The 27369-nt window shown below is 40.5% G+C and overlaps 1 protein-coding gene across 1 annotated transcript; it reads right to left on the bottom strand.

Annotated features, from left to right (window-relative positions):
* Positions 1–674: 674 nt before the first annotated feature.
* On the bottom strand, positions 675–27369 carry spred1 (sprouty related EVH1 domain containing 1). Its single transcript, XM_026933918.3, has 6 exons — positions 26133–27369; positions 12584–12764; positions 10678–10846; positions 8872–8918; positions 4706–4861; positions 675–4544 (listed from the first exon to the last, which is right to left on the bottom strand). Exons 1-6 carry the CDS (start codon positions 26162–26164, stop codon positions 3891–3893), a joined length of 1239 nt encoding a protein of 412 aa, XP_026789719.1. The 5' UTR covers positions 26165–27369; the 3' UTR covers positions 675–3890.

Here is a 27369-nt window from a genome sequence, read left to right on the forward strand (position 1 = left end):
CTGAGATGCTTTTCTGCTCACCACAGTTGTAAAGAGTTGAACTAGTTGAACTCCTCTGACCTCTCTCATCAGCAAGGTGTTTCCATCCATAGAACTGCCGCACAGTGGATGTTTTTTGCACCATTCTGTGTGAACTCTAGAGAATGCAGTGTGAGAAAATTCCAGATCAGCAGTTTCTGAAATACTCAAATCAGCCCATCTAGCACTAACAATTATGCCATGACCAAAGTCTGAGATCACATATTTTGCCCCATCCCTATGTGAACATTATGTGAAGTTCTCTACCTGTATCTGCACGATTTTATGCATTGCACCACTGCTACATAACTGGCTGATTGGATTAATTACATGAATGAGCAGGTGTTCCTGATAAAATGGTGAGTTGGTGAGTTTATATTCATTTTGCTTTGGTGTGTATTTTTAGAGTACACTAAACTATTTTAAATATCAGCATGCTTATTATCAGTGACTTCATATTACACTTACATTTTATAACCATTCTTTAACACTGAATTTTTATTCAATAAACAATTTAGTCGGTAATAACATAGATGGCCTATACCTATATGTTTCCCATTCGTGAAAATCAGTCCTTCATCAATCACTTCTCAGCATGTACGCAGGTCAAAATGTACTTTCTCACTTGAACACACACATACACATGCAGCCGAGAATACATTAAAACTCACCTTTTATTATGGTAATGTTATTTTATATGTCAAATTACAAGTGTATGATGTAACAAAAACAGTTACAAACATTTGTATGCATATTTACATTATATATTTATGAAACGTAACAAGCTACATCTGTATAAAGAAAATACAACTATGACATGAGTTACTGAACTATAAATATTACATCATATACTTGGTATTTTTCAAACCATGATACAAATACCTAGACGTGTATAAACCAATACAACCATAGCAAGAGCGGTTAAGTTTTGGATGGAACTTCTGATGGACGTGAGGCACTTTTTCGAGGTTGTCAGTGGGTGAAGCAGATGGCACTAAAACTCAGAGATGCAGATAAAGAACCAGGCAGTGTTCATAGTGGAATCATCAGAGTACCATTTATACTGCAATTACCATAACACAAATGTCTTCACAACTTCAAACTTATCACGTGAGCTTTACATCATCAAGCGCTATGAAAAGGGGGAAAAAAAGCCTAGCTACATGTCAGTGCACCAAAGCGTCGAAGAATTCCAAAGAAACCACTAAACTGCTGTGAACATAGCTGTTGTTTTTTTTTTTTTACATCACACTGAAATGACAGATTTACATAAGCATTTCTCTAAACAGTAAAGAATGTTCATCTTTTATGCATTCCAGAGTTATACACAAAGTCCAAGAGTTCAAAAATAAGAGACTAGCAGCAAGTGGTTAAAAACTGAAGACGGATAAATGCTAAGTTAACGGCAAAGTGGAAAGGAAGCAAAGAAAGCAGACAGGTTGCATATTAAACACAGCACATTACATGTGGCTTCACCGTGCTGCTTAATGCAGAATGAAACTAGGCATTACAGTATCTGTCTACAATATAATTGTATGGATGTGGCCTATTCTACATGTCTTCTCAGCCAGCAAGTTTTGTTAAGGTTCCTCAAACCTTGGTTCAGCTTGCGACATTTAATTAAAAAAAAAAAAAAAAAAAAAAAAAAAAAAACTTAATCCCACACAATATGGGAAGGACAGACTTAAAAAACCTGGAAACATAAAAATGGGTGTGCTTAACGAAAAGACAAACACAAGAAAACATTTGTGATCAACAAATCCAAAGAACGATTTTAGTTTTAACAGTCATCCATAGCTGAATTTTATTCCTCTCAGCGCATAATTAGTGATTGTTTCTAGCAGCTTCATATGACGAAACCTTTGAGAAGTGGACTGCCACTACTGTACCTTCTCTAGCCTTCTTTCTGCAATACAAAACTAGAGAGAATCTCTAGTAAAAGCTCGATCATTTTCATCATGTACGCCCTCTACTTTCAATGTGAAATAATACTAAAAGGTGACCTATGTACATAATGCTGTCAACTCAAGCTATAGTATATACCGACAGCAGTGATAAATACAACTCTCTCTTTAAAAATTTGAATGGGATTATTATTGTTGCTTAAATATAGTGTTACATATTTACATAAGGTTTGAGTTTGGTACCAAGATTAACATCTATAATATTAAAGTGTCACATGACTGACTTTTATGAAGAGATCTAAGTGTTTCTCATGGAAATATTTGCATAGAAAATAAAGTGTGTTGATGTAAAATGCACAGGGAGCTCAGGGAACTGGAGTATGGAACGCCTCGTACTGGCCTTTTAGAAATTGGGAGCAACTTTCCTGCTAACAGGAAAAAAAAAACCTTCATTTGGCAGATATATATATATATATAATTTTTTAGAAAATTGTCAGAAATGCAGTGTCTAATAATTTTGTCTAATAATTATTGATAATGACATGCTCGACATTGGGTTTGTGAATCTGCAGACCTTCCTTGAAACAGGAAGTGATTTATAGTGTTGAAAAAAATCTTGCATCTTACAGCAAGTCTCAAATGATAGTAAATCAGGTCAGTTTGTGTGTTTTTTGTTTTGTGTGCATTGAAAAACAGAAAAGTAATGCATAAACTCTCTAAACTATGACAAAGACTACATACTGGATGGAATATAAAAACGTGGACATGAAGCTGTAACCAAAGCTTGGAAGTGAGTGCTTTTATAAGGGGCATTTGAATGGAGAAACTCAAATACAGGGATATCCTATTTAAAATGAATACAAGTGCCTTGTTCGATAATAGGAATTGGACACCCTTTTAACCACGAACATTAAAATAGCAAAATGTGTCATGTCATCTAAGAAAAAAACTTGCTGGTTGAGCACAATTTCAGCTTGAAAACAAGTAAAAAGCTGAAAAGAACCCAGTTTCACTCTGATAAACATGAGATGAAATTGAAAGTGAAATGTAAGTTTCCTAGACTTCCTGACTAATTGGTCTCTCAATCTCTTGCTGACCTTGACATGGAAATGATCCAGGGATAAATGTGGACAGCTGTATTATGTCATCAATCTCTCAATCTGGAATGCACCTGTGTGGTCCAAATAGTCTTGCCAATTAGAGAAGGATGCATTTTAAACATTAGCACGATTAATAACAAAGGCTATATGTCATACTACCATTTCAAAAGAAATGACGTTACTGTCTCTTACAAAACAACGAAAAGAAAAGCAGGAAAAACACACCCATTACAGAAATTTAAATTTGTACTGCTAAAACTTGCCCAAAGTGTTTTTAGTGTATGTACCATTATTCATGAGGGTTACCTTTCATGGGAGAACACTTAACTAGTGCATGTTTTCTTTTGTCTAATAATTACACAGTCAGCGAATGCTCCAGTCGAAAGAGAAGGCCACTTTAACCCTACTGCAAATTCACAAAAAGCAAGAAAATATCCCTTTTAGCATACCCATACAGCAGATCCTCTGTATGCACAACCAGTTTTGTTTTCTTTGTTATAGTTTTGATCTCTGTACAAAAGACAACATTCCTTCACAAAGGTTACACGCTATTTGTAATGAAAGTCTGACATCTGTATGTCAAGTGACTTTTTTTGTCTCTTTTTTTATTTTTTATTTTTGCTCATTTTGTGATTCGAGTTCATTCCGTAAACGCCTTCCCTTCCGTAACGAGCTCCGTGACGTGAGCTCGAGAGCCCAAGAAGATCCGGTCATTGGCTTCTGCTGCTCTCGGCCAAATCAAATCTCCAAAGCCTCCAAGGTGGCGGGTGGAGCACCACACCCGCCTCAAGGGGTGAATGAAAAAAGAAAAGCGACGGCGGCGGTTGTTTCTTCACGTGGCCGTGTGTTTCTCCCCCGTCGGCTCGGCTCAGCCGGCGGCCTTGTGTTTGCCGCCGCAGCAGTGGCAGGCCTCTCCGCAGTGGTGACAGGCCCGCAGTGGTGGGTAGCAGCACATGCAGGGCGCAATTATGGAGAGGCCGAGCAGCGCCAGCCAGCGCACACAGAACTGCTCTTCGCTGGAATCGCACGAGCACGGGTCCGAGAAGTCGCCCTCCGAGTCGGACATGCAGTGGTAGAGCATGCTCTCTGCACACAGCATGCAGCTCACCTTGTAGATGCACTGCTTGATGGGGTCAGGCGCGTCCTGGCATTCCCCGCGTCGGTTCTCCTCGTGGTTGAACATCTCACGGCAATATATGCAGCGCGAACGCTCGCCGTCCTCCCGCCTCCTCCGAGACTTCTTGGACTTTAGTAGAGGTGAAGGCTGCTGAGTTTTGATCGAGTCCTTGGTGCCCGTGCGATGCTCAGAGCCTTCCAGAAATGAGTACTCACTTTTCTTGCTGTCCAGTTTGGTGAATGTGGTAGAGAAATCAGCATCGTCGCGCTCTGTGTCCTGCTTCCACATGACTGGGTGCCGGTAATCCTCATACCCGCGGATGAGGACGTCCTTGCGGGGGTTGATCCGAACAACCTCTTCTTCGTCCATTTGAAAGCTCACGTGGCGTGTCGTGGAGAAAGAGACCTAAAACAATAGGGAGCAGAGAAAATTAGCAGGATTGTGTCAGGTACATCATGGAAGACAAATGTGATAGATATAATCAGAAGCAAATGTTGGAAAATGAAGATTTTCAGTGACTTAACACCAAAGTCAACAAATACAGTGTGTCTAAGGCTTGAGCTGACCTGCGGGGGCAGATAGCGGTGGCTGGGGCTTGGGAACTCCTCGAACGGCTGAGCACGCACATAACAGCCACGGAAAGGCTCGGTGGACACCACTCGGCCATGCGGAGAGAACGGCTCTCTAATGGGCGTGCAGATAGAGGGAGGCTCCTGATTAACCTGCAAGTGAAGAATCGATAATTACAGCCTCTGATTATATGCACCTCCCCTCACAAAGATCAACTCTGAGTGCAGTAGCTGATTAAAAAAAAAAAAAAAAGCTATGAAGTGTTCTCTTTCCTTCCACCAGGTGGAGCCTGACATCCAGCAACAACATTAGCATGGGAACATTTTCATGAGTACTTAGTTTCTGTTGTCCTTGCAAGCGTTCCCAGACACATTTTTATAGGTGCAGATTCTGCAAGTATGCCCTTATCAAACACAGACACCTCGAATGTGCCAGATAAAGGAGCTCAGAGAACAGGAATGGATCCTTCATCTCCAAAACCCTAACCCAGTGATTTCATTGTAAATATATGGATCCAGTGTTTTCAAGATAAAAGGACAAACAAAAAATAGATATAATATTTACTGGCAGTGTACATCTACTGTGTTATTCCACCTTGTAGGTGTATAGTTGGAGACTACAGATTTTTTTTTTTTTTTTTTTTAGTACACAGTTTGTGATTATTGTTCTTCAACCTTTCATCATCAGTGTCAGTTTCCAACTGCATTACTGCTGCTGTTGGCTGGACATTTTTAGTTGCTGGACTGTTTTTAACCCTCTTTAAAGGTCTTTAAAATCCCAGCAATGCTGCTGCACCTGATACACTCCTTCCAACACCACACACACACACACACACACACACACACAGCCTCTGCCATGTCCATGTCTCTGCTGTACTAACATCTGATCAGCAGTGGTTCTGGGGTGGTCCCTTTCCACTGATGGATGGGGTCAGGGGAGCTGACAAATTGTGCATAGCAACAGATGTGCTACAGTGAGTAATTATATACCTACAAAAGGAAACTATTTGGTAGGTGTAGCAGATAAAATGGGTGCAACTAGAAAGTAGGTGTACCTCATAAACAGGAAATGGATTGTATACAACTCAGAAATGTATGCTGTCTAACAGAAGGTCATTCATCCTCCGGATACTCCTGGAATGTTGCTGAGATGCAGCATGTAAACATGGCACAGGCAACAAAGAGGCGAGCAGCTCTGAGAGTCTGGTGCGAGTTAAACCCGACCACCTCCACCGCAACACAGGAGGAGGAAGTTCCCAAAAAGCTCATGGAAGTGGGGAGCTATCATGAGGCTGGAAAATTGATATCGAAATTACAGCGTGCACATCGCTGAAGCCGCATGAGCTTGCCGCTTTTAGGGCAGGCATCTCTCTTTCTCTTTCTCAAACACACACACACACACACACACACACAAACACACACACGCCCACATGCGCACACACCCACCTACATCCAGGTTTTTCTGCTTTCTGCATGTGGGGGAGGCTGCTGGCACTGGTTAGTCAGTGCCGTGTGTAAAGTAGCCCACGCCAGTGTTTTAACACACAGCGGAAATCTGGTTTGCTCCCAGCTGCTGCTACAGTAATTACTGTCCTGTGGTTGCTAAGAGATGCTTCCTTTGACCCCCCCCCCCCCCCCCTCCCCAGCCCCCCCTTTTCTTTTAACACACAAGCACAGCACACACATACACACACTAAGAAGAAGGGCAAAAAGGGAGTGAAGTGAAAAATGGAGTGGAGAAAATGGTGCATGCATGTGTATGTTTGAAAGAGAGCGAGAGAGAGAAAAAGAGAGAGAGGGAGTGAATGCACGGCCAATGGGTCTGCCGGGGGAATGTCATAAACCAGCTCCAGCTGGAGAAACGCAGTCCAGAACTTAAAAAGCCAGATGACAGCTGTGTGTGCGCGCGTGTGTGTGTGCGGTGGGAGGAAGGGAGGAGAGTTAGGCAGTTGAAATGAGAACCAGACTTGGAGTTCCTTTTAAAGCCCTTGCTGCAGAGTGGCCTGAGCCCGAGCATATGCAGGGGCAAATCTGGTTGTGATCTACCCACAGAGCACTGTGGGAGATAAGAACTGAGGCCTGGCAGCGCACCAGCAGGAGTAGAATGCACATTCGCTTGCTCTCTCTCCCTTTCTTTTTCCTCTGCTTTGCAGACTTGCTCTCTATTCATGGCATGTGTGCACAGGTCTGCTTATCAAATACAAAGTCACACGTAATAGCTCTTTCACGTGCTCTCAAGGACTTGCAACAGTCTGAAGGTTTTTACACTGAACGTAGTCTTTTGACTTTAGGATCAAACCACTTTAAGGAAAAGATTAAAACCCGTTACATACCCAAGAAATCTTAAATGTGCCACTCTACAAAAATATACTTAACAACATTGCCAATTAACATAAAAGACAACTTTTATGGATGGGAAAGTCTGCTTAATGACAGATTTGGCAAGACTTGTTCTCCTTTTCCTAGTTTACTGCCTCCCCACAAGATGATTTTCCTGTACACAACTTCCTTACTTAGGGAGGGAGAGGAGACGGCAAACAAATTCTTGGCTCAGACTAAGATGGCTGCAATCACACCAGGAAAGCACACACTCGGCTCCCAGAGGCCAAATCTTCAGGCATTTCTATCTATTCAAGACAAGGGAGCAATTCATCTTATCTGTGCACTCTTTCTACTGAAAGAGCACACCAAGATTTTGCATTTATTTATCCTATTTCTTCTAAGAACCCTCTTCGAGAAGTCTGCAGTCAATGGACAGATCATGATTCACAACTTGGAGGCAAAAAAATTTCAGCTAATAAGCCTAAAGAATGGCTTAAGAACATTCTCGTTTTCAGGAATACCACATAACATCCCTTTAGTCAGAAGCCCATTTTTGCTAGTCACAGTGGATCAGTGCAGGTTGGTGCTTTGGCGAATGTGTAATTGTTTTGTCCGTGCCGTTCTGGAGGCTGAGGCGGCGTGTGAATGACTAAGTGTTGTGCTGCGTCCTGGCTCTGTAACCCCAGCGCTGTGCTGGTGAATCACCATGGCTACATCCTCAGTGGCTCCCCGCATCCCTCCTCCACTCTCTTGCCGCCTAGCAACAGCAGCGCCATTGGAGCCGACGCATCACTGATCCCAGGTAATCTCCACAGCCCTTTTCTGTATGAATGAAGTCAAATTCCAGCATGGTTGAGGATTGGGACACTAAAAAAGACCTGCCTAAACGCATTATGTCTGCTTGAAAATGTTTAAACACTGTAACAACGTGATAAACCTACACGTTGACAGAATACAGGATTTACAGCTTTGTGGTAAATAGGCTGCAGTGAAAAAGCTGCTTTCCACTCAAAATGAGGAAATATCATCATGGCACATTTCAGAAGATCAGTTCTCTCTTCGCTGGAAACAGAACTGTTTTGTACAGAAAATAATATAAAAGGAATTTGTGATTTTTTTGAAGTATACCTTGACATGAAAGACAGTCACACCTTTCCGGAAGTGGAAAAATAGCAATATTTAGGAATTAATATTTGGGGAAAATAGTAACAAATGTGTCAAAAAAGATGAAAAGTTCTTCTGAAAAATTCAAATCCCCCTATTTCCATAACAAAACTACTCTGAACAGTCAGCATTGCATTTGTGATAGTTATGAAAACTGAAATGTGCAAAAACTGAAAGACGAAAAAAATAATCAGGACTATCCAATTTAATTTAAAAATAATAAATCTACATGGCAGACTTCTGGACTCCTCCAAGAAGCATTTATATGTAGTTGAAAAGCAGTTATATGCAGTCGTTTATGGAACTGAATTGTGCAGATACAAGAGAACAAAAACAGTTTTCTTCAACACATTGTACTGACCCATAGCTATCTAGTCCATAAGGAGCAATGCACTTGAGACAGAAGATTAGGCCTGTCCACGGGGAAAAATTTCATCACCACCCGTTTGCGAAAATGAGTCACGTATCTGTTGACTGCTACACGCTTCTGCTATACCAGGTGCCGATTTCATTTCACACAACATTTGCTAACGGAGGCTGGAGCGTTCTGATTTTTTTTCAGATACCGACCACTCAAAAAGGGTGCCAAATGACTAAGGGGCATTAGGCAGGCATGTTCACCACATCTCAGTCTGCTAAGCCCTGGTCACTTCGCAATAACCTTGTGCTCGACTCACCTGTAATCCATCTTCAGGAACCTCTGAGTCACTGTACACCGGACAGCCTGTAAAATGAAAAGAGAAAAAATGAGTGAGGTGCTCTTGGACAAGGCAGTACTGGTAACACACATTCTGCAATTCTATTATTTTGTATAGGGTAAATGCGAGTTGTACTACTGTAAATTAATCGATACATGCACTTTATTGAGTAAGGTAATGTTTGGAATATGGCTTATCAAAATGATATCTAAAATCAGTCCGTTGAGGATTGTGCCTTTAAAATGGAGAGAAAGCAAACAGGAAGAAGGGGGTATGAAATTCAGGGAAAAAGACTTTTGCAGCTCCAGTGAGTAAAAACAAATGTCTCCCTACATAACTACACAGAATCACCCTAAACCTTTATTGTGATTATCAGATGAATTATGGGTATCGTGGCCTGCCTTTTTCTGCACCAGCACCCAGGGATATAGAGGAGAAAATGATGAGGGCAAGTGAAGGAAAGACAGAGAGATGGAGAGCAGCTTGGATGGGAACGGCTTTGAGTTTCCTGCAGCACGACTCTGCCGGTGCCAGGCCACTGTGCTGGATGAGCCATGTGCCTGGTTACTATAGCAACAGCGCCCTGCAAAGCTGCCACGCTGCGGTGCGGGCAGTGGAGCGATGCAACAGGAATACAGAGGAACCTGAGCGAAGCATTACACAACACAACCGGGCCTGAAATACACGAGAGCAGCCCACCCCATCTGCTGAGTGTGCTCCGAACCGCAGCCTCCAGAATATTCCACCAGAACCGAAGAACAGCTCATAGAAATTACGAGAACAAGAGGACAGTCTGGATTAATGCTTAGGTTAGTTCAGTGTTGTCTGCCAAAACAGAGGAGATTCTTTAGCACAGGCTACTTTGGGCCTACCAAGACCCTTTCCTGCCAAAATATAAACAGGATAGACGTGTGTAAAGCAGTGACGTTTACAGGATCTTGCTTCTCCCGCTATCATATCCAATTCAACACTTATTTATATATGTAGTGTGTTTACTCATAGCAAGTGTCTTTCAGTTACTAAGAAGCATTATATAAATTAAATTAATTATTCCTACCGCTACCCTGCTAGCTATAACTGCTATCTCTGACATTTGGTAAGGAATACACTCAGCATCAAAAGCTGCTAGATCAAATGAACCCCTCCCCCAGTCAAACTGGTGTTCCCCTCTCCGCTCCACAGATTCTGTTCATCCCCCAGGTGACCACGCCTTCTTTACCTGCCAGCTACCCTTCCCTTCATGGTTACCTGCTCTTGGCTTGCTTATATCTGATTTAAGATAACACTGCACTAATCAGGTTCCCGAAAGTTGCGTCATGCTCTGAAGGCGTTTTAAAGTTAATTAGGCAAATTCTGCTATCTAGGGTTCCGATCTGGTCAGTGACGTCTCCCACCCTGCCACTGGACTGTGACACACACATACAGTGAGCACACACACACACAAAACACTGTTTTATTTGCAGGTAATTGTCTGGGTTGAAGCAAAACAGCTGCAGGAATGAGCCTGGCCAAAATAATAAACAATCTAGCTGATTCCAGGGGGAAGAGAAAAGATAGTTTACAAAGCTTTTCATAACAGGAGGACATCGATATTTCGATCAGATGAAACACTCGTTCATCATACCTGCTCTCATTTGAGCTCACTGATTCTGAAATCCTATACAACAACGAGAGTTTGAGGTGAAGAGACAGGTAGTAGTTCAGAAACAGGAAGGAAACATTGCTAAATGTAAGTCTATACACGTTTTGGGGTTGCTAAGAGATTATAAAGGAGCGAGGCCAAACCTTGCTTTATGTCCTCCAGGGCTCGCCGTATCCCTCGATCAAAAGCTCTGGCATCGGCTGGACTCTGGAAAGTCAGGCCAAACTTCTTGTTGTCGATTCTCCAATGGTGGAAGATAGGGTTGACTTTGTTGTAGACCAGGTCCCTCTTTATTATGCACTCCAGCACAACCTAATGAGAGAAACAAACACGGGCAGAAAAACTTGTTACATACTGTAAGTAATATATTGGATTAATGTTATATAAGCACTCCTCATTAGTATGAAAGTTACTAGTGGCTCCAAGCATATCGACAGTGTCAAACCAGAGACAGTACACATGCAGTCACAAAGTGTGAGTGCACAAAAGAGTATTAATAATAAGGGCTTTTGAACGAACTCCAGCCCTTCCCCTGAGCAGATTAAATGAAATGAGAAACGCCCATTAGTCTCTAGGGTTTGAGTGCCAGTGGGGGAGTCAGAGAGAAAGAGAGAGAGAGAGACTTCATACAAGAGCAACAGAAAAGACATGAGAAAACAAGCAGTAGCATCTGTAATTCAATTCTTTTCTTACTTCTCATTTTATGATCTTATGGTCTGTACCAAAAACAAACAAAAAAAGCTTTTCGTATGTCATGCTATGTAGTTTTTTGTTCAAATTTGGCTATTGCAGGACCGGGCCTGAGTGTCAAGGTGAGACTGAGCATAACCAATGCGAGTTAAAGGCATGCAAAACGAGCAGAGAAGGAAGTATCGCTGTTACAGGAGAAGCCTCCATTCAAACAGTGCATTCCAGCAGGCAAAGCATGGCACGAGAAGACAGCAAGGTGAGCAAATGCAGATAAACAAACAGTGGGGGAGGGTCAGCGGAAGAACAGCAGACAGAAAAGGATGAAAGGCAGAAAGAGATGAAAGGAAGAGCGGTTAAAACAGATATGAATGGAATTCCAGTTGGTGCGTGGAGATCTCGTTTTAGAGCCACTGCCGAGACACCGATATCAGTCTCTTTGCTTGATTGACATGGTGAGTGAAGAGGCAGATGATGATGACACACACACACACACACACACACACACACACACACACACACACACACACACACAATCAAACCAATCCTAAAACTAGATCTGTACCCTACATGAATCCTGATCCATTTTCCCCCTACTTTCCGAATGGTGGTATAATTCAGTGGCAGATTAAAGCTTGTCTGAATAGAGAGCGCAGAAGCCCATTGGTGGGCTATATTCGGCCTGTGCTGACTCATCAGGACACTCTGTGCCGCATCGCTACACTTGTAGGCTGATTCTCTCCAACATCACAGTTACTGCCATCTCTCTCAGTACATTTCAGACAAAATGCAGATCAAATCTAAAGCCCCAATCCCCCCACCCTACTCTCTCCTCCTTGTTCAGCTAGAACATGCAAAGCCTCTCACTACAGCACGGACCTGAGCACATCCAAATAACAGGCAGGTAAATTAAAACTGATAAAATAATAACTGCTTAATAAACAATACTACTTTATCACAGCCCACTATTTAATAAACATTTGTTTATCTGATATTTGTGAAAATATATTTTGTGTATTGACTAAAGGATTATGCCTAGTTGCTCTTACTGATTTTACAGACCAAAAGCCTACAATGTGTAGACAAAAACAGACTTCTCTAATCAACTCTGTGTGAATACACAGAACTCCTACATTTTCTTTCTCTAAACAGCTTGTCTCTATTACTGATGACATCAGCCGGCGTCATGCAGTGCGCTCCTATTTTGAGCTACCTGCCCTGTGGATGAGTGCCAAGCAGCCACTTCCTGTGAGCACTGAGCATGATGCTCTCATCTCACAGCCCCTTTTCAGGAGGATGTGCGTCACTCAGACATATAAGCCCATGTAATGGACCAGGCTGCGTTCCAAAGCGGATGCTTACCAACTTGTCTTTGAGTCGCTCCCCCTGGATGAGATAATCCACGCCGTTGGGGCTGTCCGAGTCCGGCCGGCTAACTTTGTGGACCGACACGCAGCTGAGGCCTCCGCCTCCCAGAGGCAGCCATCCGCCGCTGGAGTCATCGCGAGTCATGACCACTGCTCTCACACGCGCATAACTGTCACTGCAAAGGCAAACACACACCAACACAACATTAGTGAAACTTTCAGACTGCTCTAGAATCAAGATGGAGAAGAAAATGGCTGTTTAATGCATGGACCAGGTTTGTAATCATGATAATCACTGTTTCTGCTTTCAAATACAATTTATGACTAAAAAAACAGTGAGACGGTTAAATGTTTACATGTGTTCCATGAAAACCTGGTAAATTATCCACAGATCAACTGTTTTTTTTTTTCTTCAACTTTCTCCTATTATATGTGGGAAGCAGTTGTTCTCTCGCTTGTCTATTGCTCCTTCGATTAGATAATAACATTGTGAGTCCGGAAATGACAAAGGTCACGGTTTGACAACCGCAGCTCTTTATGGATCCTAGTAATGTATTAAAAGACATCAGCCACATTTTTTTTTTAAATAGCTCTGTAACATTTATATTTTCACCAGTTAAAGTCAGTTCTCTGGTGGGGTATTCAAATTATTTAAAACACATCCTAAAATCTGTCTCTTTGCCATTTTGGACACTAAATTTGCCATTTCTATACAAATAAAGTTTATTATTATTATTATTATTATTATTATTATTACTACTTCCCCTTTCCTGGTAACAGAACGCATGTTTTAACAACTGAATGAAACCTCTGATCAGCATTTTGAGAAACCTGTCCACAGAACAAAATACACAAGGTCATACAAATCATCAGTATAAAATACACTCACACCACCCAATCCTGATAAGAACTAGTTGGAAGTTTAGTTACTAATATCAACTGAACTTGCAGTGTCCTGTATTTATCCCTGTTTTCTGCTTAACAAGCTAGTTGGTTAGTTGGTGTAATCCTCCACACATAAGCAGTGGTTCAAAGTTAAACATATTAATGTCGAAGTGGTTATCATTTATCAGGTTCAATTCTAGAAAAAAAAAAAGAGGTTAAATAAAGATAAAGCTATATACACACTGATATCAGAAATTTCCTTAAAACACTCTGTATCTAAAGCGAGTCGGTAGACGAATAACAGCTGTGGAAAAAGACGGAAAAAAGAAAAAAATCTGTATAAGAGGAAGAAATGGTAGTTTCAGCATTGCGCATGGTTTTCATTTTAAAACATTTCCACTCAGACAACACTTTATTTGCACGCATACAGAGGTAACTATGAACTACAATGTTTCAGAAGCATATCTGTATTAAAAAAATCCTACTACAGTGTTTTTAAAGCACTCAAGGAAAAGATGTCAAGCTTGATTGGACACAAAGAGCAGAAGCCAAAAAAAAAAAAAAAAAGCCTGACTTAACCTAATGGGACACACTTCCTTTCAAATCCACCCACCCTCACCCCACCTATCTCCTGAGAGCAATCTCTTTGCATTGCACCACACACACACACACACACACACACACACACACACACACACACACACACACACACAATCAAAATCATCTGCACACAATGATGAACACAAAGGTTGGGTTTTTTCCTCCATCTTGAGGGGGCAGAGTTCAGACGGAAGAGGATCAAGCCAAGACCCAAATTCCCAAAGATTCCAAGTTAGTCTGCTGGAAGAATGACTACATTTCCGAGAAAAAAGGAAGCGACTATTATGAGCTGGAATATGGGCTTCTGAGAAGGCTGAAAATATTTTACACTCTCGCTCCAGGCCCATATACTTAAAATGGCCACAGGGATCATTAAAATATGTTTAAGTTTTGTGTAATATATTTAAAATCATCAAACTATGACAATGCATTTTTTTTAAGAAGACAAAAAAGAAGCAAATGCTGAAGAAGCAGTATGAAAAAAAACCCCAATGAATATAGCTCATAACATTCAAATAAAGAGTACATGCTCTGAAAAGAGCCTTTTGTGTGCCGAGTAACTTTAAAGGTCACACACTACCCTGTTTTGCCCTGTCATACCCTAAGAAGATATTTTTCACATTCTGATAGTTTCGACTTCCCTAAAGAGCACATGTGTAATGCAGTTGAAAAAGGGAGGCTACAGACTCAGCAAGAAGTGGCACAAGCCTTCTATAAAAACAACCCTAAAGGAAATATGCCAGAGGTTTCATGCGCTCCATCACTGCCATTTTCACTGGGTTTGAAACAGATTGATCGAAACACAGTGTGTTGGTGCGATTTCCGCTTTAACCAGCTCTAACACACAGCTTTGGCGAGGTACATGTTCATCTTTAACACCTAGAACTTACAGGGCAAAAATCACACCACCACTGCGTGGGCGGCTTGTGTGACGCACCCAGGCGTTGGTGTGCGTGTTCCCTACCAAATGAGTGAGAAATTACTTTCTCATTCTTTATACAGCAAATTAAATAAATAAAGAAAAGCTGCAACGATATTTTCAGTTTACCTAGACGCAGAGAGCACTCAGTCTCAGGATTTGCAATCATGTGCAACATCTCCCAGTGTGTGAAGCACTGCTTGAGTGCATGTGTGTGAGGCCTGACCCGGGAGGCAGGGGGATCCAGGGCCAGCCGTTTCCTGGCCTGATTTAAAGAGGAGGAGGAGGAGGAGGAGAGCAGTAGGATGTGGCCTGAGCCCTGGGCTCCTGCCAAGTCAACCCCAGCCTCTCCCCCTCCCACTCCACATCGCACAATGGCCGCTTCTCTGCTGAAATTTCACGTTATTGGATACCAGGCCTGGATTTTTGTGCTCGCACAATGTCCAGGCAGTGGAGCATGCTGCAGGAGAGACACGCTCTGCAAGCTAAAGCTGGAAAAGCTCCTCTTTTCATTAGCATCAGAAAGGGGAAAAAAATGTCACCCCTCTTTCCTGCACCAAACCAAAGAAGGCCTGTTCAGCTCCGCTGGCCTATTTCCTTTATGGAAAAAAGGGTAGAATAAGAAAACACATTGAATAAATCACCATGAGAGTAAATAAAAGGTATTTTCAAACTCATCACCAATACTCGTGCACTTGATTTCCGAAGAGCAAACTAAACGTACACTGCTCTTTAGACTGCGTATGATGAGATGCTAATCAAAGATTTCAATTTTTAAATGACATAACTGGTAGTTTATAAACTATCACTAAAGAGCCGTTATTGAAGGTGAGGATTAGGAAGATTCTCAGTAGAGGACGTCTATTTAAAAATGTCTATTTAAGCATAGACTTTGCTTTTAAAAAAAAAAAAAAAAAAAAAAGACTTTACACTCAACCTTTTACAGAAGGGTCCAAGCTGAACCCTTTTAGAAAGCTAGAACCATTAACCATCAGAAAACCCCCGGAGGTACCATTTTCTTCCTTCTGGTGGGGAACTCGTACACCAATACCTGGGATTATAAAGCGCTGGTGCGTCACACAAGCCGCCCACGCAGTGGTGGGGTGGTTTTGTTCTGTAAGTTCTAGGTATTAAAGATGAACATCGAAAAACCCGTGCATTAGAGCTGGTTAAGGTGAAACCCGTACATATACACTGTGGTCTGACTGACCAGTTTCAAACACAATACAAATGGCAGTGGCAGTGTTTTTTCCATGGTTTCTCAGGGTGAGCTTATTTCCCACAATTCTTTAAGCTCAGGTACTTTTATAAAAGGACTTGTGCTGCTTCTCATTGAACCTGTAGCCTCCATTTGTCAACTGCATTACACATGTGTGCTTCAGGGAAGTTTCAGAATGTGAAAAATATCTTCATAGTATACTGTTGGTACTTAGTAAAAACAAATAGTAAGTTGGACATACAGCTAAGGTACAGCATATTTATCACATGACACAGGGTCTTGTGACCCACAACCACAAAAAGTTTCATAAACTACTTTAATAGTGAGCAATCAGACTGGACTGTGACACATAGACGAGTCATGGCGCACATCCGGTCTCCCTCTAAATGCTGGTTTATTCTTCTGTGTAGAAGCGCATCTGCATATTTGCATTGTGACACAATGAGAGACATGGTTTATGTGTAAGTGCGGTAAACAGACGTGCACTAATGGGCTGATATGCAGTCCTCCAAAATCCTAATAGTGTGTTGCGCATCAACAAGCCTTCAGGTGAACACTGACTGGTGCAAATGGGAAGTGTGTAACATTGTGTGGGTTTTATGAAGGGTTTCGAAGTAATACTGCCAATATAATTCTTTAACCTGACTGCCAACCTGCCTCCAATGTAGTGCATATATAAGTTCTATAACTACAAAGATCTAAAAGACTGTTTCACCTCAGGTTAGTTAGCTAGCTAAAGTGATGCGGTAGATAACGAACTTTTGCCGAGTTTGTTAGTTTATAAAATAAATAAATAAATAAATTGTGTATTTTAGAGACATTATGCAGTACCGATTTATTAAATACTTTCTTTAAATATGCAAAATTCATACTTGATTTTAACATGCAAGTAGTAATCTTCAATATTAACACATCCACTACTTCGCGTCTTCAACATTGATTCGTATTCATTCTCCCTAGTGGACACATTCACGTTATGTATGTATATGAATGCACCCACCCGTGCATGGCGCCCTCACATGTTCACAAATACATGGACGCAGAAGTATAAACAAGGCGCAAGTCATGAGCTGCTATCCAGTGTACTTTTTTTACCATCTGGCATGATCATATTGCTTCTGTAGACCCTGTCCTTTACTCTAATAATCATGTTAAAGCAGTCTTTAATTCACAGTAACTTAACTTCTCAATGCCAACAAAAACAAATGCCATGAAGCAAAACAAAGTTGTTTATTGAATTTATTAAAGTAATAATTGCATGTGCTGGAAGATTATAAATGTTCCATGAACATATGCAACTACTTTTAGCTTTGACTGAAACAAATATGTCATATAACTGCATCTTCAACTGTATCTTATTTTACTTCTAGTAAGCTAAGAATAACTTGTTAATCAGATGACAGGAACAAGTGATGTTTAAAAAATGTACTAACAATGTAAACTGTATTTTAACATACAAATACAGTTTAACATACATAAATAATAAAAAAAAGAATCTTAGCAAAAGGTTCAAGCACAATATTGGATTGTATGTTGGACTGTATCAGTTTAATGTTTGTGTATGTACGGTTTTATAATATACTCAAAGAGTAAGTTAAGTAAACACAAGCGAACTTTGGTCTTTTGTCCATGATCCCATTCAGCATAGACACAACCTTAATCTCTTCTTATCTCTCATCTTCATTCATATATATTTTCATACATACACACACTAAGCTGTTTTATGTATTTAAAGTGTTGTAGGTTTCTCAAACAGGACTGTATTTCTTTATATATCACTCCATTAATACCATTTCTTCTTTTTTTAGTATTTTGTGGCACATGTCAATATCAGATCTCTTTCTTAAGGAATCTGCATACGAAGAGTGCAAAGTAAAAAGAAAAAGCCCACATATTCCCTAATGATCAGTAACCAGACCATAAATCATCCAAGCAAATCATTTAATTCTTCAGTAATTCTCCTGAAGTAAAGCCGATTCTCTCTATTCTCTTATGGAGCAGGTCTTAAGTTTTGGGAAAACTACAGAAACTATTACAACCCTATCGTCACATCTGTATTATATTAGTATTAAATGTCTGATAAAATACATTATTCATCTTGGCCCACTGTACCTTATGAAATGTTGACTAACTAGCTAATTTGGGCTTATGATGCAGCTAAAATGCATTAAAAAGCTGAAATAATGACCACAAGGTTAAGATGGCTACATGGATTACAACAAGGCTTTCCATATGAGGCTATAACAAACAACGAAACAACTGCCAAAAGGACAGTATACCCAGGGGGTGCACCGGATTTGGCGCCATCGATTTTCTGCCTCACTCTGATACCATCCCATATTTTGGGAACACAACAATGACAACAATGCTTTAGTGCCCAAACGCTGTGGTATCGCAATAAATCAAGGCCCAGGGTTTGTGTATCGAAAGCAGAAACCTCTTCTCAACATCAATCAAGCCACATATTGAGATGATCTTAATTTAAACCGCAAACATTTGGAAAATTAAAACCTTGCACTACGTTTACAGAAAAAGCAGAACCGCGAGTTTGGACTGCAGCAGCATGGCTGTGAGCTTTGATGTTAAAGCGATCTCCGGGGATGCAGCTCTAATCGACAGAGTAAATGCACAAAATGCATTGCGAGCAATGAGGAACCGGGTTCTTCCACCATCGCACACATGAGACAAAACTTCCCTCAAAATCCCTCTTACTCAGTTTGCGGATTTAATTAGCATGACTCAGCAAACTGCAAACTTTTTCTATTGCATTTTCCTGTTACTAATGTCAATAATTTGTAAGCTCCTGTATCATCACATCATGTTTATAATAGCTTTACTGTGAATGAACCAGATAGATCTTCCAAAGCCACAAACCAGAGTCGATATATCTATATATGTAATAGGGGTGTAACACAATTCCACTATCTGTATCTGTCTCTGTTTGGTACTGAAATATCTGTATTTAGACTTAAACTCAAAGTGGACATGGCCTAAACCAGAAGGTTTTTTTTTTTTTTAAATGAACCATACCACTATGTCCCCTGGAAACACAGGAAAACAATTGTGGAGAATAAAGTGTAGAGGTACAAACATGAGCACCATCAGTGTGATCTGCGAATTCTGGCTCTGACAGTTCCTTTTCTTTAGCTGTATCACTCGAGTTCACAATCTGCAAAACTTTTTTTTAACCCCGCAGTTATTATATTGGTTTGAACCTGCTAACGATAGTTTCTAACAAATTTAGTTGGTTCTATTTCTCAAAATATTAATAAACTAGTAACCTAATTTAAATCGCCGCTACCCTGACCAGGCAGTTACTAAGGATGAACGAAGGAACAATGTAAATCCTTAGAGCAGCGCCGCATGTTCATGGTCTTTGTTTGTCCTGCAAGCTTCATATCTGACTGCTCCCAGTCGTGTGACTTTTTGTCCTACAAGCTTCATATTTGACTGCTCCCACTCGTGTGACCTTTTTTGGTGCTTCCCACAGGATCCCACTCTTGACGCACATCTCCAGTCTCAACCAGATGCCCTGTGAACTTTTCTGAGAAACTGTACGCCTCCTATTCATGTCTGTCTAGAACACATTATCTCGTCATTCCGAATAATGTATTCATATTCGGTTACATCCCTAATAGGTACTATATTCACTAGGCAAGCAGATTTTGTACATGCAACTACATACCAGGAGTGCCTTAGGTAAAGAGCATAGCCTCAGATGATTAATTACATGCTAGGCTTCTGAAAGACTTGGAGTAATTAAATGCTCATGAAACAACTTGGCAGCGATACACAATTCACGATCCTCCAAAAAACTCAAGACTAACACTGTTACGTGCAACACGCTGTAGCACATTTATGCAGGCCGGACTGGCAGCAAGCTCTCACTGGCACTGATCTCACGACATAAATGCTACAGTCTAAGAAGAATGATGATGCTAATGATACACAGGATGATTAATTACAGGACAGCTGTATCTACATATTTCCCACTGAGCTTCTTTGAACATCCACTGAAAACATCATAATGTAGTTTGTTCTATAAAAAAAACATACACATATTATTATGAGAGTAAGGGTAAAATGTGAAATAACTCCTGTTATAGTTGTTCGATAGAATATGCCAAGTATGTACATGCACGCAAATACATAGAGGCATTACATACCCAGGCAGGCGCACAGATTTACCCTCCGTATTTTCAAAGAGTTTGGGGAGCTGATGAACAGCACAAGGCTTTAGATTTACATCTGTAGCCCGTTATGCCTGTGGCCTCCTAGACAAGAACACAGGCTTTGCGCAGCTGCAGCCTAATCAAGCTCAACACACACACACCTCAAGGAATTTACACACAGTTCAGAAAGCTGGAAGCCACTATGAGAGACAACAAAACAGGGCTTCTTGTACGTAAGTAAATATGAGTGCAATCAATACTCAAGTAGACACTCAGTTGTTTATCCCCTTCATAAAAAAGGGGGAAAACAGCGTATGGCTAAATCAAATCAGAACCAAGCCACGTCATTTTACAAAATGATATTATAGGCATGTGACATTCATGCTCTTTGCTTGCTCTGTTCCTTAAATACAAAAAGGAAATGAGAACAACTTGAGGGAACTGGTTCAGGTCTTACTCAGTATTTGAGTTTGACCATGGAAGCAAACAGCATGTCTACAAACCAGGAAGCAACCTCAGTCAAAACCCAGGATTAAAACAAAACAACAAGTTTTGAGTCTCACAATAATATTTTTTCAGGAATAAAACTAACAAACGTATCTGCTTTTATTGTTTATAAACCCTGAAAGTTCATGTCGCTTCTATATACAGAACCACCAGTCATGCAGCATTATCAAGCTTCAGGAAAAATGCTGCTAATCATTCACTTCCTACACAGACAGCATGGAGATATGTCAGCCCCAAAAGCAACCCTTCTCCCATGGGATTTCTTATAAACAACACTTCTTCACCAGTTCCACTTATTTAACTGTGTGTGTGTGTTCAATTTAGGTTTGACTCTAATACAACTACTAAAATCGTCAAATGGTAGGAGATTTGCCAAAGCAAAACTGGATCCTTCTCATTTTACTCTGGCCACACAACTGACAAAACCAAAGTCACAGGAAGTATACAAGTTACCAATTTAAACTGTGACATCAAGAAAGTTGAGCAGTGAAATGTGCCCTCAGGAAAGACTTGTGTCCCGAGACATGCCTCACTGTCTCGTCTAGATCATGATGAGAATGTCACTGAACTTAAAAATTAAACAAAACCTAGCTGAAAAGACAGAATTAAGAGCAAAGTCACAGAAGCTGGATGACTGTGGAGGAGGGGAATCAAAAACTGGTAACATTATACACTTTCACTATCAGTTCTTTTGTAGATTTCGGGCACAGTTTCACAATTTTCATGTCGACACAAGACCGAGGCAGTGAGGCTTTGAATAGTTAATAGCCCGGCCTAAATAATTAGCCTTATGTACTTTGGCCAAGTCATCATTAGACGTAAGTCATATTCAGATGACTATGCATAATTTGTAAACGTGTTCTGAAAAAAAAAAAAAGAAAAAAAAAAAAGGCACTACTTATAAGAACATTGCGTGGAATTCATCAATACTAATCAAATTTCTTTTAGACCCTAAAGCCCACATAAGAGAACATAAATATCTATAGAGCTCAGGCACAATCATTTGGCTATCTGATCTGTGTGTATAAGGTAGGAATGAAGCCTTGTTTTTGCTTAGCAGGTTTTTGTCACACTAAATCATCAATAGTAGTTTTGCTCTGAATTCACATTTTAGCCTAACCAAAACCAACTAACCAAAGTCTGTACTATCGCTATGAGCATGTTAAAAAAAAAAAAAAAAAGCAAAGTTTCCATCACTCATCAGCAATATGAATGAAAGGCTGTTTTTGGCTTGACCACAGACTGACAACCTAAATGACATGTCATCAGTCATTACCAAGCTTACAGACCCTAACTGTTTATTTAAGTTATATACATATTAGTATTTTCACAACTTTCAAGGTATCTACTTAAGGTATCTCTAAGAAGCAGCTTTATAATTTTGATCCAACAAAATGTTGGTTTCTAAAACATACAAAAATATTGAGTAACTTTGGTTTATAATATTGTTGTAAGATACTATAAATTAATTATATATATATATATATATATATATATATATATATATATATATATATATATATATATATATATTACACACATACATACATACATACACACACCACACACACACACATATATACATACATATATACACACACTACATGAATACTAAGTAATTACACAGAGTGAATCAGGATACAGGTCTGGGTTCAGTGTTTTTAAAATCTTCTTGTAGATCTTGTGCAGTGAACAGAATACCGGGATTGTCCTCGACAAGTTAATATGTATGTAATCTTCAAATTTGGAAAAAAGTAAGGCACCATAAAAGGCACCTTCCACAAAGAATGCCGAGGCAATAATGATATTTGTGCCCATGAACAAAACCTAGCCATTCATGTACGTGTGTGTGTGTGTGTGTGTGTGTGTGTGTGTGTGTGTGTAATTTGGTTGATCTGCATGTGGGGCACTATGGATCCCATCTTCATAGAATTTCCCTGTAAATTTGCATGGAACAGCAAAGATAGCAGTATGTTTTGATACAAAGCTCAGATTTAGTAGCTAGTATGTAAACTGGATCAGCCAAAGCTGCTAATCAGACATCAAAGCTGTAAACAGGAAGTAATGCATTGTTTATGTGTTTATGCATCATTAGCTAAGATAGCTCAGTGTAAACACACCGTGGATCATTTTTCTTGCGATAGCTAGAATGTAGCTTAGGCTTCCTGTTAGTATTATAGCACCACATACTCTTCTGTATTGGTTACCTTCTTTAGGCCAGATGGACACGAGTGCAAAAATCACAAATATCAACAAACAAATTTCAACTGAGCTCCAGATTATTTATTAAATAAACAAGTATTTAGTTCTTTCATGGGGCTAAGTAGCTATATTTGCAGCTGCAACAATATTTTATTATCGCCCGAGTTGTACTCTAACACCTAGTGTTAACTTCTGCAGCAGCAGTCCAGTCAGAGCTACACACGCAGATGCGACAGCTCTGTTTCTTTTCTGTTAGCTTAGAAAGCCTTTAACAACCCCATCAAAGAAACTCATTGGTGTTACCTTCATTTAGGGCTGAGCTACACCCTACATGAATTAGATAGCCAGTCACTCAATAAGGACTATTAAACCATCATAAAATGGAGCTGCCAGGACACGTACAGCGAGTAAGGTAAGTCTGACCTAGAACTCACAACAGATTCGCCAAGTAAGCGACACGCCTGCGTAGCGCAACTGGCTTTCCGTTCAATCCACACCACGCTACTGGTACAACAGCACGTTTGGCTTTTATCAGGAGAACAAATGCCAATATATACAACAGCGTCAATGGAACATGAGAGATGGGTGCAGTCAAATTTGGGCCAAATGTATTTACAACACAGTGCACTTAAAAAACATGACAGGAGACAGTGGAAAAGTGAATAAACAGCATGTTTATCCTGGTTCTCCGTGTGGGTGTAATGATTTTAACGACTGTACAAACACTTTGTATGCCACACAAATGGCACTCTGTATTAAATTATGATTTTAAATTACGAAATGTGGAAAGTGTGATTTGAATCATAAATTAATCTGAAAATAGAAAAAAAAAACCAAAATTTAATTTGGAAAAACAATAAAACAGAGCCTACAGGATGCCAGGCATGACATTTTCATTTGTTGATGATAATGGTTATTGATATGTGGCCCATGGAATACTTTCAATACAGTGATATGAGTAATAAAAATGATGTTTTATCATGTTACCTATTCATTTCCTGTGTTCATTTTGTAGCCTTTGGCCCACAGTTTAGATTAGCCTCCTGTGTCAGTAGAGCTCATGAAACGTCATGGGTCTCCAAGCATCTCATACACAAACACAGGGTAAATCAACTTCTGAATATCAAAATAAAATATGATTTTTAAAAATCACAATCAGTGCAGATTATTATTGCTGTTACCTAACAGTTTATTACACGTTACTTCAGTAACGCACCCCAAAAGACGATGCATAGACAAAACTGCACTGTAATAAAGACAAAAACACAGGAGGGTAAGGTTTTGTAAACTATATCGCATATGTACACTAGGTTTGGAGTGGAAATTAACACTGCGTCACAGATGAGACATGTCCTTACACATGCAAAACACACAGATGTATCCGCATCCATTTGTCAACACCATTCAAACTGCACAGAAGTTGGAAAAGAATCATGTTGTTTAGAAGAAAGATGAGAGATTTTCTGCTAAACGGTCACATTGTTTTGTTTATTGTGCTGTCTTTTTCCTGACCACACCAGCAGCATCTGCTAATCCTCAGCATTGCGCAAAAACACTGCCTCGTCCAGGGACGAAAATAAAAACATCTAAGAAAATTGTGCAAAATTTTGACTCTAATATGTACATCTATATATATATATTATTTTTTTTTTTTTAAATCACTGTCACAAGATGAGCTATACATTATCAGTTGGAAATAAAACAGAAAATCCAGTCATTTTAATATTACATGTGGTAGGACATGAGTAGTTTCAAGGACAGAGTCTGATACATGGATCTGATACATGGGGAAAAATGGCGAGAGAACATGGGCGCTCCACTGAAGAAGAAAAAAAACAAAACAAAACAAAACAAAAAAAAACAACCCTCTGCAGTGTGCATGTAGTGCGACCATCAAAGCTTCAGCTGAACAGCAAAGGCCATTAGAAATGTACGAGATGTGCCAAGGAAATAATCAGCTCAGCAGCATGCTAGCTGTGATCTTTGTGTGAGCCTCCGGTCTTTACAGTAGAGCGGAGTGTGAATGAGCAGCCAGGTAGTTTATGAATGGAGGCGGTCACGTGACCGCAGCGCCTCCCGACCAGCTTTTCCTCACTGACTGTCAACAAGCGATCAGCCCATTTAAAAAAACACCGAATATATAGAGAGAAAAAGCGCAAATACTCATATAATACCAGCTCGCTGTACACTCTGTTACAAATACAGTCATCTGTAGTTTTAATAAAGATCGGTTTGAGGGTGAAAAACTGTCATTTTGGCGTTTTTTATGAATGAGGACTGCGATATGCAAATGAGTGTGATTGAGAAAAATATGGCGTCCACAGCCTGGCTGAGCGCGACATTGCGGTAATAACCCCGCACACTGAATTAAACACCTCGCACTCCACAAATGACTTCGTTTCAAAGCTTGATAATTATACAAGTACATATTTTCGACTTGGCAACACCAATTCGTAGGCATGCTATAAAATAAAAATGGTTTACAGTCTTGACTAGCAGAGAGCAGTGGGCTCCATGTTACACCGCGCAGAAGGACGAGTTCTTTAACCGCTATCATGTTTACATTTTTCTGAGCTGCTATGTAATGCTAATATTTATCCCATAAACCATTATACTGGCACGACTCACAGCTAAACCAACATTATCCTAAATACAATCCTATTTCCTACTGGTTTAAGTGAACTAATTTACTGGGTTTGTGAGAAGCTTCTTCCAGGCACAGTAATGTAAACGATGAGACAGAAGAGCCAGCTGAACACAGAGCCCTGCTGCTGACATGAAAAGGGCCTTCACAACAACATCACAAACAAATACAAGTCAAAATATCATTTACTACACGACTTGTGAAGCCTTTAAGCCACAGCACAGTCATCACAGTGAAATAGACCACCTTATAGACTATAAATTAAACGTGTCGCAGTAATCTACACTTCAGAAATATATAACACAAAATGCCCTATATGAGACATGTGTAATCATGAGATCTGCATTAGATACTCAGTGGGTCCAGGAGCTGAAGAAATGCTTAAGGATAACTCACTCGTTATTTGGATTTGCCGGTTCTTCGCTCATTTTTTTCCTCACGGGGATCCAAATCCTGCAAACAGCATCGACGACGCAGTCAAGGCGGGGAAATAAATCGCAAAAATCACCATTTTGGTTCGCATTGAAACGCAGTTATTGACAGAAGAGCGACAGTCCGCTGTGACGGCGGCGCATTGCTGAGCTCCGCAGCTCCCTCAAGCCAGTTCAGAAGACGGACAGGAGCCGCGGCCGCTGATTCGGATCTTCCCAATGAATAAAATCCATCTGCAACCGACTGATCATCCTCAACATCCTCTTCTGCGTTCTCTTACAATTTCCACCAGTGTCTCAAACTAGTAAGTGCACAAAAAATCGCTCTGTTTGGTTGGATTTTGTGACCGGGCAGCTAGCGACCGAGCTACTCCCTCTCGGCAACTTTCAGCCAACACTCCGGGAAAACACAAACCCAAACACAAGCGCCTCTCTGTGCAGCTCCCTACAGCATGGACAAACCCGAGAAAAGCTCCGACGCAAAGATTAATACATGTATTTGAGGCGGACTATTTAAAAATACACGCGAAAGAATAGGAGAACGAAGAGCGCTGTGGAAGTTCAGAGGATCTGCTTTCTCTGCACGAACTCCATTTTCAACTCGGCCGACGCGCATCGGAAAACTGGGCGGAAGCTTTGGCCGCACTGCGCCTCTGAAATCCTTCCGCCTCAAAGTATGAATAAGACATAATTAACCAAACAGCAAACTGTTTTTGAGTAGCTGCTATCGTTTGTGATTTAAACCGTAAACACATATTTTGTCAATGTGTTTGCTGTCGTGCTTATTTTGTCGCAGGGAATGATAGGATTTCTTTTTGAAAATTTGTTGCAAATAGTCCCCTCAGTTCCCAAAAAGAAGTTGAGGCGTGCAGGCAGGCAGGCAGGCGCGAGGAGGAAAGTGCATGAGGAGCTCTCACTTCCATCATGCACACAGGCATGGCGACTCCACAGCACACTCTTACTTTTCAGCTTTCATCCTCCATCGTTACCTCTTAATCATTAAGTAAACAGGTCATCAGTGCTAGAGTGTAAAATCTGGTCATTGCATTTTCTTTTAGATAGAAAAAACAGTCTTTAGACAGTCCAAATGGATGTGCTGTTGTAATAATAATTATGGACCGGAAGCCGTCCTACAGCTGCAGAGGAATGGCAGAAATATGCAAGTTCCAAAGGAAGCATTAAGTAACCTGTCTTACTGTCTT

The sequence above is a fragment of the Pangasianodon hypophthalmus genome, chromosome 10 (assembly GCF_027358585.1).
Source record: "Pangasianodon hypophthalmus isolate fPanHyp1 chromosome 10, fPanHyp1.pri, whole genome shotgun sequence".
NCBI classification, from domain to species: Eukaryota; Metazoa; Chordata; class Actinopteri; order Siluriformes; family Pangasiidae; genus Pangasianodon; species Pangasianodon hypophthalmus.